At 42.9% G+C, this 15,045-nt stretch overlaps 1 protein-coding gene across 1 annotated transcript in view; it reads left to right on the forward strand.

Annotated features, from left to right (window-relative positions):
• The first annotated feature begins 2,088 nt into the window (after positions 1-2,088).
• LOC308435047 (uncharacterized protein) overlaps positions 2,089-15,045 on the forward strand; it is a 31,283-nt gene continuing 18,326 nt past the window's right edge. Inside the window, exon 1 of the mRNA XM_080935591.1 lies at positions 2,089-2,194. Within this exon, the coding sequence (XP_080791717.1) occupies positions 2,192-2,194 (3 nt within the window). The 5' untranslated portion in view covers positions 2,089-2,191. The remainder of the gene's footprint in view (positions 2,195-15,045) is intronic.

Genomic DNA, 15,045 nt, shown 5'->3' on the forward strand with positions numbered 1-15,045 from the left:
CCCAGCTTTTCCTGTCTGAAGCCTTCAGCTCTCATAGCTGCTCACTGGTGGCAGCTTATGCAGCACCAAGCAATCTATTCTTTCGGTTTCCTTTGGATGTGTGCTTTCACAAAGTTGGCTTTTTAGGCTGTTGCATATTCAGCAGAGCCTTTAAATCTAGTTATTATGAAGGGCTAGGACCTTTGTTAATACCTGAATATCTGTTGGGGGTACATGACTATGAAAATTTGCATAATTTCTGATAATATTAACTTTCTGATAATATATTAGAGCCTATTTGTAAATGGGAAGACAACAATATGGAAGGACATAAAAAATCTGGAAGATATGGAAGGCAAATTTTATGTGCAAGCTGATTTTCATGTGCCTCTGAAGAAATTATAATATACCATGAAGTTTTAAGGAAACACTACAGTATAAATAATCACAGCTTTGTGAAGCTTATTAAATTCTCATAATGCCACATACCCCAGTGCCAGATACCTGACCAATATTTTGAGGGCATTTCTCTACAAAACAAGACAAGGAAAGAATGCCTTAACAGCTGTCACAAATTTAGTCATAGCAACATGAGGGCCATGCTGTAGAATTTTCAATCTACTTAAGTGTTACAAAGAAAACTATTTCATTGGGGCTGGCTTCCATTATCATGGTGGGAAGCATGGCCGTGAGCAGACAGACGAGTTCTCCATCTTGATCTGACTGCACCCAGGACAGGACAGGCTGTCTTCCTTAGGCAGCGTTCTTCCTTACTGGATGGCGCTTAAGCATAGGAGCCTTAACACATACCCCTCAAGTGGCACACATCTTCCAAGAAGGCCATACCCACGCCAACACCGACATACCTCTGAGTCGTGCCACTTCCCACGGGCCAAGCATATTCAACCTACCACATTCCATTCTCCACCCCCATATCCTTGTTTAAACAAGTCTATAGGGGCTGTCATAGCCACTGCACAATGCAAAATATATTTACTCCAAGTTCAAAAGTCGCCATAAGTATATCATAGTCTCAACAATATTTAAAAGTCCAAAGTCTCTTCCAAGATTTATGCAATCTGTAATCACCTGTAAAATCCAAATCATAAAGGAAACCATATACTTCCAACATCACAGGATTCACATTACCATTTCAAAATGTTACAGTGAGGAAATACTGGACCAGAGTCAGACCAAAAATCAGCTAGGGAAACTCCAAACTCCGTACCTTTGTGTCTGATTTCTAACTCCTTTCAGCTTTGGTCACTGAAGCACCATTCTTTTTGTTGGGCTGGTCCCACTTCCTGTTAGCAGCTTTCCTTGGCAGGTATTCTATGAGTTTGGAGCATCTTGGGGTCTCCAAGGCAAGTTCAGCTTCGGGGATCCACACATTATTTTCTGGGCTCCTCCAAATGGCCTGGGTCCCATCTCCAGCTCTGCCCTCTTTAGCGCTCTGGGCTCTGATGGACTCCACTCTACTGCTGCTGCTGTTCTTGGAGATCATTCCATGGTTTGGGGATCTCCAGTATGCTCTGGTTTTATGATCTAACTAAGATCTATGAATAGCCTCTCATAGGCAGATCAAGAGATCAGGAATGTAAAGGGTAGATGAAAAATACACCCCCCCCCCGCCCCCGGAACCTAAATGGTTGGATTATAAAGGGAAGGGCCATTATAGGAAGGAGGGCTGTAGAGGTTCAGGGTAGGTGCAGGGCATGCTAGCCAACGTGTAGGCAGTAGGGACTGAGGGATGCAGGGAGAACTTGGCAAACAGACTCTGATAAAATAGCCATCTCAGTTTTTTATCCCTGGGTGCACAACCTAACACTCTGTGCCTAGAAGGAAGAAGGGGAAGTGCCTACTATGTGGGAAAAAAAACCTGCAGGAATGACTTTGCAGTCTAGGCACAAGTTCATCTGCAATGCCAGTCTCCACAGGTCTGGGAAAGTTCTGTGCCTGGGGTAAACCAGGGTGGGAAACCACTGTGCGGTGTCCCTGTAAGCCACTCTTTCTCTAGGGAGTTAGCGCATGGCATTCAGGCCTTGTTATCCAATCAGAGCTTGGACTCGGACTGCCAATCAGAACGGAGGCGGACACTTCCGGTTCTCTGTGTGTGCTTCAGGGTTGACTGAGTCTGAGGGAGGCTCTCCTAGTTCCTTGTGCTGACCATTCAACCGCTTTGAGGAGAGTAGGCGAGCTCGGAAACCGCGCCATGGTGAGCGGGGCCGCTGTCTTTACGCAGGGCTGAGCCGCGGGAGCCCGTGTGGGGTTGGCCGGGACTGTGGGAACGGGCCGCGAGACGCACCGCCTGGTGTGATTCCCTTTGTTCCCTTGGAGGTCCCTGTACCTCCCGGGCGGAAGTGGGACCTCTCAAGGACTTAGTTCCCCCGGACTGCGCCTGCACACAGCATGGGGAGCCGGATAAGGAGTCCACAAACTGCAGGGCATCTATCAGCGCGTGCGCATTTCACGATGGGGGGGGGGGGGAGGCCGATTGCTGACTGGCAGAGCTCTTGTTCCTTTCGTGTCTTCTAGAGTTCTGCACTTGGCATTTGACATTCAGGTGTAGGTTCCGTCTGCAGTGAATTCTGCGCAGGTGTAAAGTGTGTTATTAACACAGTCGCACGTAGATGACACGGTGGTCCAGTCACGTGTGTCAGTAAGGCCAGACTCAGTTTCCTGTCCTGAGTTGTCAAAATTGACCAAATAATAATTGTGATTTTGTTCTAAGTGTTCTCTCATGTTCCGCTGGCCTCTATTCTTTCTCGTTAGCACAGTCTGTATTGCAGGTGTAGGGGAAGTTCTGAAGTCAGATGGTGTCACCGAGTGCTGTTTTTCAGTCTTGTGTTGCTCGTGTTTTGTTCATGATGACCTTTGTCATCGGTTTTCTGTTGTTCCTTGCAGAAATCGTTAGACTGTTTATTGGATGTTTGTTGACTATAGCTCAGATTGTGTGCTGAAATAATACTGAGACTTCTTGTCTAGAGTCATAGGATTTCTTTCCTTTGATCAAGTTCTTTGAGTCTCTTAATTAGGAGATGATCGTTTTGGCTACAGATATTTGTAATATTGTCATTCATATGTCTTATGGCTGTTTTATCCATGGTGATGTATAAGAGATATGGGGATCTTTATTTTTATCTAGAGGCCATTAGATGCCCTCCACCAGGATCTAGTGACAATTTTGTGTCATGTTAGTGCTGGGAGCCAACCTTGGGTCTTCCCTAAAGCAGAAGCGGAACTTAACTGCTGAGCCATCTTTCCAGTCTTAAACTTGACAGACTTAAAATTTTACATATGAGTGTGCCCATTCACAGGGTGGAAACTGAGTGTTAAGGTGAGGTTTGGTTAAAAGTGTTGTGTTTGGGAGTTGGGAGATGTCTCAAAGGTACTGGTGAGATTGGGTCAGCTTGACACAAGCTAGAGTCACACTGACCTGTAGGTAAATGTATAGGGTATTCTAGGGATTAATAGATGATACAATAGTGCCCATCCCTCTGTGTTTGGTGCCTCTGTGACCACCAGTCGAGATCATTTGTACTTTTGTGACTAGGATCAATTGCTGTGGAACAGCCTTAGTTGTTTTGAGGTTCATGAGAATGGAAGGATTGAGTCAGCACAAATTTAAGGGCCTCAGGCAATGATACAGGCTCAGCTGACAGGCAATGATGCAGGCTCAGCTGACAGGCAACTCAGTAGTTCAGAAGCTGAGCTCAGAGGCAGCTTTTAGGTTTGTCTTTCCTTTTTTTTTCTCTCTCTCTCTCAGTTTATTTCAGTGGTTACACACTTTTCTTATTATGCAGTAATGCACAATACAAAACAATAAAGCCTTTTCATTATTTTCTTCAAGCACATTAGTTTTCCTGAGAAAACCCCATGTAACTGTTACCAGAAAGCACAGTGCACACACAAAGACAGTTTAGTGTCTACTAAAATAAGTTATACATTAACTTTTAACTCTCAGACAAACCTCCAAGTCACAATCAACACAGTTACATCATCAGCATGAAACAGAAAGGTCCTAAACAGTCAGGATAATGTTATTATTTTTAACTTTTCTAGAATTTGTATAAGCTCCTTATTAAGCTCAGCCAAATATCCATTTCAACAATACTTTTCAAACTTTTCTCCATAAGCAATATTCCTCTTGAACTTCCCACAGGGCTTCTTCACAAACCCAAATCCTGTCTCCTAAAACTTGTACCCTGATTTCCTTAGGCAAATGATGCCAGAGGGTCAAATTAGTTTGTTCCAATCTTTCCAGGAAGGTCATCTCACTAATCCAACAGATCCAGTTATATTTTCTCCTATCTTGTCCCTTGTGTTTTCTACGAACATCTCTATTCTTAGTGACCTAGGCCCAGTGTCTCTTTTCCTTGGGCTGGGGTCTTCAATTCTCTTAATGACTAAAACTTAAGGATTCTCAGAAACATGTCCTGCTTCAAACATTTCCTGATATAGCTTAATCATCATGAGTTGACTAAGATTTCCCAGAGAACAATTAAAGCAGTCAGCCTCCACATCTAGAATCCCTTGTCCCGTTATGCCTGGGTTGACTGAATGTCCAGGACCAGAACAGTTTGTTCATAAAAGACATCAGAGCCATTGCCTTCTCTAGTAATGCCCTCAATCCTTTCCCAGAAGTTTTTACCAAAGTTGTATTTGAGTACAAATATGGTGTAGAAAAAGATAAAGCAGACACACATACATGAAACAATGCCATCTATGTCCTGGAACGCCAGAGATGCGTTACTCAGATTGACGGTGCTCCTGCAGCTGAAGCTGTGTCGTGTAGCCGTGTAACACTCCACAAACAATCATTATGTTTTGGGGAATAAATTAATAAGGAAGACATTGGCTAGACATCTGGAAATTCCTCAGCTCCCCTACAGCGTTGTAACTTGAACTTAATTTAATTTCATCATACGACAAAAATGGAGTCTGAAAACAAAATGGAAGTACTTAGATGAAGTCTCATTTGTTTGTTCCCAACTGCCATCCTCCCCGTCGCCCTGTTCCCCCATCTTTTTACCTGTTTCCAGTCTTTGATTTTTCTGTTTCGGAGTATTGAATCCTCAGGATCATGAGCTTAATTATGCTTGTGCGGGTGTGCACAAACCAGGCAATAGCATCACTGATACCAGGAGCTAAGGGTGAGATACAAACAACCGTAGGGATTCTGTAAGACTAGTGAGGAACGTAGGCTGGGAACCAGTTGAGTAGAAAGTCAAACCAGACCTTTCACTTTCTTCTTCTCTATTGAGGAATTTATGTTTTGCACTAGCTAGCATGTCTTTAATAACTCCACAGTGGTTAGCATTAAAACAGCAAGTTTCCCCTAGGGTCATGAAAAGGCCTTTTTCTTTAAAACAGAGCAAGTCTAGTCCATCATAGCTTGGAGTTTTACTTTGGCTATGGAATCCACCTGGTTTTCAAGGAAGGAAATGTAGGAATTTAGGTTGTTTTCTAGTTTTATCAGAGGTCCCATGGAGACTTCTATGGTTTTGAAGAAACAGAACAATTAACTTCTCAGTGGCCAACTTTATCCCCAGGTCTTAATTTGTCTGATATGCCTGGATCCCCATGTCAATTCTGTATCTTATCTTAAATGGTGGGAAAGAGTCCCAAATGCCTGAGAGGGCTTGTGATGGGGCTCTATGCCATTAGACTATACAAGAGAAGTTTTGTTCGGTCTGGATATATATGTGTTTATTCCTATTCCATATTCTGGGGCCCAGGTCTAGCATCCTCAATGGTCACTAGTGCTACAGGTGGACTTCTTTTCTGTCTGGCAAGCATTTTCCCCCAAGATCCTTTTTTCAACTTCTGTTGAGTGGGCTATGCCTCCTTGGGCTATTTCCCCTCGGTAGTACAAAGATCTGTTTTAACTTTTGGATCCCAAATTTAAAGATGTTTGGTTTTTGTTAGTTTTCAGAAATAATTTTGTGCTGAGTGTTAAAGTATCTCCAGCAATCTAGTTGTGGCTGGCAATTCCCTGTGTGATATTTGCCTGCTGGCATGGGTGGAGCAACAACATCTATGGGAGGGTTGAGAGATGTCTTATCTTTGTAGAGCCCTCGGGGTCCTGCTGAATGGTTCATTTTGGTCCAGTATCTGCTTTGGGTTTTTTTGTCTGGGACAGGCTTTAGGTGAGTATGATGTACCCAGGGAAAAATATCATTGACTTTAAAAGTGGTGGAAATGGTACAGTGTGAGACCTTTCTACTGGGCAGTCAGAGTGTCTTTTTGATGGTATCTGGTCTACATGAGGTCTCCAGGTTAGTGGTTGTGAGGCTTCACTGGTGGCAGGGCATGCAGGTGACAGATCAGTAGATGCAGTGTGTCCTGAGTCCTCTGTAATGCTGTACTCACTAGAGTAGGGCAAAAATAGATAACTTGAGCAGTCAAGTCAGATGTAAGTTTTGGACAAATGGGGGGGGGTCTTTCAGACATGTTGTAGGGGTCAGACCTCCTTTGTAAGGGGTATTCCTCATCTGAAGAAGGGCAAAGGGAAGGAATGCCCTCCAGTCTCCACCAAGTTTCCCCAAAGGGAATTTATTTTTAAATTAGCTATTTTAGGTTAATAAGGGTGCAGGGCTGACACATTCTCTTCTGTAATACTTCTACCTGAAGTTGGGGTGTCTGCTTTCAGGACCAAGAAGTCAAATCTAGGCAATTGGGCATTTTTTGAAGGAAGAGAGTATTAGCTGCACTAGTTTATATCTGCTTCCATCAAGTACAGATCTCAGCCCTTTGTAGTCTGCTTATATTTCCTGTTTGGTGTCTTTCAACCAAGTCTGAGAGAAATGTAGACTAGGGACAGAAGTTAAAATGTCCTGGAATTGGGGAAGGGGACTGTGGTGGTACGGATAGGTTTAACACCACCCCCACCAGACTCATGTGTTTGAGTGTTGGCCCATGAGGAGTGGCACTATTAGGAGGAGTGGCCTTGTTGGAATAAATGGGCCTCTGGGGGGAAGAGTGTCATGAGCAGGCAGGCTTTGAGGTCTATGCTCAGTGTAGAATCCCACAGGACACAGAGTCCTCCTTGGCCCTGAGGATCACCTGTGGTATTCTCAGCTGTGTCTCCAGCGGCAAGCCTGTGTACACACTGCTGTGCTTTCCACCATGATAATAATAATCTGAAACCATTCACAGCCTTCATGAAGTGTCTTCTGTAAGAGTTACCTTATTCATGGAGTCTCTTCAGAGCATTGAAACCCTAACTGAGAAGTTGCTACTGGGGACTGGGGTATTGCTGTGACAGGCCTGGCCATGCTTTTGTTTGACAGATGTGGACTTTGGGACTTCTGATTAGGAGAAGCATGGAAGACAGTGGTGCTGAGCATGATTTCAACTCAAGCCTGGCTCAAGTGGTTTCAGAGGGGAGTATTGTAGTGTGTTTCTTAGACATTGTTCTTGTGATATTTTGGTGAAGAATGTGGCTGCTTTTTGCCTATGTGTGAAGAGTCTGCCTGAGGCTAAGGTGGAGTGATTTAGATTAATTACTTTGACAAAGGAAATCTCAGAAAGCCTGGTGTGAACTCTGTTCTTTGGCTCACTCTTAGTAAGAGAACATTTGCAAAGGAACAGTATGAGCAAGAACAGATAAAGGGACACCAGGAAGTGGAATAGAGCTGAATCCTGTGTTCAAGCAGATAAATAGATTGAAGATATGAACCTAGCTAAGTTTATTGTTTATGCCTTTACTGTTTTATAAGGCATAGTTAAACCAGGTTAGGCTTTATTATGACCTAGTTATTGTTTTCATTTAGACATAAAGAAAAATGATTGTGTGTCACGTTAACAAGAAATGGGTTATGATGGGTGCTTTCCGTTGTTAATGTGACTATGTACAATGTGACCATCCAGGATCCCATGGCCCAATGGTCGGGGTGTCTACTCCCACAGAGACACAGATAGACTGAGACACTGATGCAATAGGCAAGAAGTTTATTTAATTGATAAGTCCAGTATACTGGGGTTGTTCTGCAAGCAGGACAGAAACGACCCTGACGTTTCAAAGTACACAATTTTTATAAAGTTCCGAGGGCAGATTTCAGCAACAGAATGGGATAATGATGTCGCATTGGTGGGTTACAGTGACCTTTGATTCACTGGATAAGGAGGTTTAGGCTGATGATGATGCATATTTGGGACTTTTCCATGAGACCTTGTGGCTGTCAGCCAGCAATTTCTGTGGGCTTTTGTCCTTGTTTTGTTTCTCAGAATTGGGTGATTAGGGCATGAGCTAATTTTGACATGCGTCAGGACCCTATCTACAGCTTTCTAGAAGGCCAGGTGGCTATCAGTCAGTATATTCTGTGGTTTTTCTGAGAATTACTCTGGGCCACTGTTTTTATTTGTCAGGCACAGGCAGAATCTCATAGCCTTGGGATGACTAGAAAGTCATTGAGTCTGACTTCAGCCATTTCTGTGTCTTTACGGCCCCACAATACCTATGTCTTAGGGTTTTACTGCTGTGGACGGACACTATGACTAAGGCAACTTTTATAAGAACAATATTTAATTGGGGCTGGCTTACAGGTTCAGAGGTTCAGTTCAGTATCATCCAGGCAGGCATGGTGCAGGAGGAGCTGAGAGTTCTTCGTCTTCATCTGAAGGCTCCTAGAAGACTGGTTTGCAGGCAGCTAAGATGAGGTTCTTAAAGCCCGACCCCACAGAGACATACCTACTCCAACAAGGTCACACTTCCAAATAGTGCCACTCCTTGGCCCTGGGCCAAGCGTATACAAACCATCACAACCAGTGTTCCAGATATTGAGTGAGAAAGATTGTTATGCCTTGATCCAGACCTGGAGTCTGAAAGATAAAGGTTTTTGATCAGAATTTTGAGGTGGGATGGCACTATTTTGATCCTGATCCATACAAGCCTTTAATTCAGATCTTCAGATATAGTGGCCATGCTTAAAACGATCTATTAAGAAAAACTGAGATCCAGGCATTGTAGTACATACCTTTAATCCCGTTACTCAGGAGACAGACATATGCACATCTCTGAGTTCAAGGTCAGCCTCATCTACAGAGCAAATTCCAGGTAAAGGAAAGTTTAGGTCCAGGTGTGGCAGTATGTGCATTTAATCCTAGCCCTCTAGATTTCTGAGTTCAAGTTTATTCTAGTTTATAGTGAAAGTTCCAAGACAGCCAAGGCAGTGAAGGAAATCATGGAAAACAGAAAGCTGGTGAAGATGTAATTGAATGAAGTAGTCATGTTCCACTATTAGGAAGCAGCAGAAAGTGGCTGCTTTGGCTATGTGCCTCTGGCTTGAGAGCCAAGAATAGAAGGAGCTACAGACTCTCCCTCCCTGACTAAGGAAATCTGCTGAAGCCAGGTGTATAGTATAAGTGACCCTGAATGGAGGCCCAGAGAGGCCACTGCATGAAACTTTGAAGATGAAGTTTTCCTTTGGAGACTCCAAGATGCTAGAGATGCCACAGCCATATGATACCTGCCAAGGAAAGGTTTAAACATGGAGTAAAAGCAGCCCAAGAGATAAAAGTGTGTTGAGTCAACAAAGCTGAAAGGAGTTGGAGATCTGAAGAGCATTTTGACATCAGACATGCAGATGCAGAGTTTAGAGTTTGCCTAGCTAGTTTTCAGTCTTGTTTTGATCCAATATTTCCTTACTGTGCTCCCTTCTTTATGTTTTGGGATGCTAATGTATATCCTGTGCCATTGTATGTTGGAAGCATATGGTCTACTTTTTTATTTTATTGGGAATTACAGTTAAAAGATTGCATGAATGTCAGAAGAAACTTTGGACATTGGACTTGTAAACCTTGTTTTCACTTTAGGACTAAAAGCATTTTACATTATGTTATGGCTACATGTTTATGGAGACCAGGGAGTGGAGTGTGCTGAGTTGAATAGATTTTGCCTCCATAGACTCATGCGTTTGAATGTTTGGCCCACGGGGAATGTTTAGAGTTAGATTTTTCAAAACCTGCTTTAATAAGGGTTCTCAAATACTTTTAACCCCCTCTTAGCTCGCTGTCCAAAGGTAGGGATGAAAAGATAGTAAGTTAGGACAAGGCAATGTGAGCCGTTTTAGAAACAGATCTTTGCTTGTTTTGTTGTTTTTTTGTTGTTGTTGTTGTTGTTTTTTGGTGTTTTTAGATTTATTTATCGTATACATTGTATCAGAGGAGGGCAGCAGATCTCATTACAGATGGTTGTGAGCCACCATGTGGTTTCTGGGATTTGAACTCAGAACCTTTCGAAGAGGAGAGATGGCTCAGTGGTTAAGAGCACTGACTGCTCTTCCAAAGGTCCTAAGTTTAATTCCCAGCAACCACATGGTGGCTGACAGCCATCTGTAATGGGATCTGCTGCCCTTTTCTGGTGTGTCTGAAGACAGCTACAGTGTACTTAGAAAAGAAAAGAATAAATAAATCTAAACAAACAAAAAGAAACAGATCTTTGGGGAGATTCCAACCTCCTTTGTGAGAATATCAATAGTCCAGTTCACCAAACATGAATCAGCAGCAGTGGAATGGTCCAGCAGAAACAGCCAGGCCTCTGCCAAGTCAGCATGAGTTAGGAGAAGTGAGCAGAGCCAGCCAAAATCCAAAGAGAAACTCTCTGCCATGCTTCAACAAGTGAAGAGGCGAGACCAGTGAAGCATTGAGTGGCTAGCAATGCTAGTGCTTGACACTGTCTATTGGGTCCTATTTATATACTCTTTCCAAACATCACGAGTCTGCATTACATGACACAATAAGAATTTCCACTTCAGGAATGACACTTTTAGGAGGTGTGGCCTCTTTGGCATAGATGTGGTCTTGTTGAAGGAAGTGTGTCACTGTGGGGATACATTTTCATATCTCCTTTGCTCAGACTCAGCCTGGTGGAATGTCGCTACTTAGCGGTCTGTAGAACATAGTCTCCTCCTTGCTGCCTGAGGATCAAATAAACTCAACTGTACCTCCATCACCAAGTCTGCCTGTAAATTGCCATGCTTTTATGCAAATTGCCTTGGTCACAGTGTGTCTTCATAGCAGTAAAACCCTAATTAAGACATAGAGAAATCCCAAGATTAGGAGAAAATTGAATTTTCAGGAATAGACAGACAGATGTAAACATACAGACTGCATTTATATTGAGTCCCTTTAACATGTGACAGGTGGATCCAAGTCTTATGACTTCTTTGACTCCCCAAAGCTCACATGAGTCTTTAGTGTACAGGAGGAGCTACATTAGCATTACTGTTGACACCCACATGGTGGAAAAGCAGTTGACAGGTGTCTGTAAGACAGCAGGGGTAGACTCAGGACTGTGAATCTTAGTAAGATCTATGTCTTCAGGTTAAAAAGGCTTGAGATTTTTTTTTTTAAGAGAGCCAGATACATAGATTGGACAGAGGTGTTTTAGTCTGATGGAAAGCATCTTTAAGTTACATCTAGAAAACTGGAAATCCTGAGCTTGTGATTGAGTAGTAAGGAGTCAGTGCTCCATCAAATCTTGAACTTCTAAAGTCTCATAGTAATAACAGATCAGAAGAGGAAAGAAATCTGAAACATTTTTTTTTATTTCTATACATTTTAAATTATTTTTGAGATCCTTAAAACTTATTTAAGTTTTTAATTCTTAGACCTTGAATCTTTTTTTTTCCTGTTTTAATCATTTATCAGAGATATATATAGTTATTTTTGAGACAGTCATTGTAAAGTATGTTCTTTTGATGAAAGTTATACCTGAAACCTGTTTAGTACATGGGAAAGCCAGCCACACCTTGTTTGGACACTTGGACAAGCTAGCCCTGAGTGCATGAAAGTGGGAGAGCTGGCCCCACCCTCATTTGCTGTGTGGTGGTTTGGGTATTGGAGAAATGCCCCCCCCCCAGCTCTTGTCACTTGTGCATGGCAGATGCACCTCACTGGCTTTAGCACTGGGGAGAGCTGGCCCTATGCCTTGCCTAAGTAGCACAGTAAGTCTGTCCCTGGTGTGGGTGTGGGTCAGCTAGCCCAGAGTACAGAGAGTGGGAAATTTAGCCCTGATCTTTGCCTGCTATGTCATTGGGTTGTCTTGCTGGGAAAGTGCTGTAGACTTTGCCCTGGTGGTAGTTAATGTGGGAGAGCTGGTGGTCTGACCAACTCAACTATCACCCAGATGCAGATCCAGGGCTGTGAGTTAGCTGACTTCAACATCTACCTCATCTATAAACTTCTGGAGGTCATGATGAGGCAGGCCTCTGTTGCAGATCCAAAGCTGCAGGATCTCCATGACACAGGGCAACTCCAAGGGGAATCCTGGTGAGTATCCAGGATAGTATAGCAGAAGCCAGAGGCCTCAAACAAGACCAGTTGTAATAAACACTTACAGATAAATTGTGTAGACAAAAGAGTATACTGTGTGACACAGTATAGCTTTTACAAGATTTGGCGTGAGGTGGGGGGATTGCAGGGACAGAGGGATGAAATGAAGGGATAGGCAGATGAGTGGAATTAGGGTGTATGATGTGAAATTCATAAAGAATGAGAAATGCCTATAGGGTATTTTCTTAAGTATTGATTGATGGAGGCATTCCCAGCCTAATGTATATTGTGCAACCTCTGGGACTTGGCTTCTATAAAAAAAGCAAACTAAACATGCTGTGGGGGAGCAAGCCATAAGCAGCACCTCTCCATGGCTTGTGCATCAGATTCTGCCTCCAGTTTTCCTGTCCTGCTTGAGTTTGGGCCCTCACTGTTTTGGATGATGCATTGTTATATGAAACTGTGAATAAAATAGCCCACTCTCCCCCCCCCCCCAAAAAAAATATCCAGTCTGGGGTTAAGTACTTAATCATAGTTTAAGGAGTATAGGATAAAGAATACAGAAAACACCTAAAATCTTTGAGAAGGAAGCAATGTTGGAATATTCTTTTTGTCTATAGCTAGTTTATGTCAAAGCAACTAAGAAACGAATATAAAACTACAGGTTTCCAGGATATACTTGGCTAGACACAAGAATGGATACCACAGGTGGAACAGAGGAGTCATGAGTGTCTTAGGGAAAAGCAGGTATGAAGATTACCAGTGGGAGGCAGGAGTGTGAGGTGAGGCTTAAGACCCAGCTTCAATTGCAGCCTCCAGTTGAGAAGGGAAAAGTATAAGGAAAGGCTGTGGCCATATCCCTCTGCTAATACCATGTAGAAAATATTCTGAAAGGTGAGAGGGAAATGAGTTACTAAGAAGTATGGCCTCCAGTCTGGAGACAATCTTCCAACAGGACTGGAGCAACACAGTTGACTGACTGACAGCCTGACTCAACTTCCCATCCAGAACCACAGCCTCTCAGAGCCCAGAGGACTCTAAAAGAGACAGTTCAGGTCTAAGGATGTTGCTTTGCCTAAAATCACAGATAAAAGAAGCAAGAGAAATCTCAGACGATTTCCAGAGCCCAGCATTCTTTCTACTATAACAAGAACACAAACTAACGTGTGCCTGACTTCTTGATTTTTCTGATTTTCTTTCACAGTAAGTAGCTAAAGTCTTCTAAGTTCTGCTCCAGTACTAATTGATACCTACAAAAACAGTAGCAAAAAAGTTGCCTCTACACATATGTTCTCGGTTGGTGTGGAAGGACTCCTCTGTGACTTATCCAGTCACATGGCTAAAACTCAGGACACGTGCTCTCCTGGGTCAGGAACAGCACGGAGGGTTATTTGATTAAAAATATAGAAACAACAACAATGACAACAAGTCAGAAAGGCAGAGAGGGGCCATGAAGTCATGAGAGATGGGGGAACCTTCACCAGGTGTCCACCCTCTATACAAGAGAAGAAGCAGGGCATTTTGCAGAGTCGCTTCACCATCCAGAGGCCAGAGAATGTCCTGGATTACATGAGATAATCAGCCTCAAAGAGTCATCTTTTGTCAACTTGAGCTTGCAGAATAACCTCTCAAAGCATTTATGCATGTAAGTGAAGTATGGTGTGAGGATTTTATTAATCCATCAAGGCTTGTTTTATCTCCTTGTATATTCAGAACAGAAGACCATTCCTGCTTTATCTGTGTTCTATTGCTGCATCTCTTCCCATTTAAACACTATTACCTGGTTCTCCAGCTGCCTTTTTTCTGTGTAGGCATGAGGTTTAAAGTACATGGTTTTGATGGTTGTGATAACAGACCCCTTCCTTTTAGAGGCACAGTATGGGAAGTTGATTTCACAAGTCCTTAACATTTTGGGGCATGTGACCATCTTCTTTTGTTCATATATCTTTTGTAACTTTTCCTCTTCTCTGCTTTAATGTACCCTTTCTTTACATCATCATCTGTAGTGCTATTGTTTTTCACTCTGACAGTGACCATTATTCCATCCAGTAATACTACTCTCAGCCCTACATCAGACACACCATTGTAGTTGTCATCGGGTTTGGCAGGAATTCCTGCATGATGTCTCTCTCACCAATGACTTGAATTGAACACCTTTTCTAGATATTCCCCTGCCCCTGGATATCAGGTATCTAATTGTTGTTCTGATAATGAGAATGGCCGTTTTCTTGGAAGTAAACTCTCTTTTTAGATTTTGGTGCAGTATAGCAAACTCATTGTAATGCTTAGAACACAGCTGCCTTCCTGTCATGTAAACACTTTATACCATAAAGTTCTCACCATTCTGTTCCACATGTATGGGGGACTGAAATGGGCACTGCTTACTTTTCTCTGTAATCATAAAATGATTGTCCCAAGGAATGGTCACTGGGTTATCAGCCTCAGGAAGAAGTTCCTCCTTGCCTGCTCAGATCAGGTCCACTACCTGCTTGTGTCTCACCCATGCCATTTCCTTCCTTTAGTCCAGAATCCTACACATTACTTGATTCAGGAAAGCATGTGGGAAAAATGGTGAGAAACTTCATCAGCTTGGTCAGCTGTTCCCATTCCCCTGAGCAGCATGGCACCCACATGCACTTACACTTGGCACCAAGCACTGGTCTTGTCCTTTACTCACATCTTAAGTTTTGAACTTTTGCAAAAGGTCTTATTTTTTAAACAGATGGCATGCATTCTTGACTTTCATACTGAGTCTTCACAATTATTGGGTTGCAGTTGTTTAACATTCTC

The sequence above is a fragment of the Micromys minutus genome (assembly GCF_963924665.1).
Source record: "Micromys minutus genome assembly, chromosome: 22".
Lineage (NCBI taxonomy): Eukaryota > Metazoa > Chordata > Mammalia > Rodentia > Muridae > Micromys > Micromys minutus.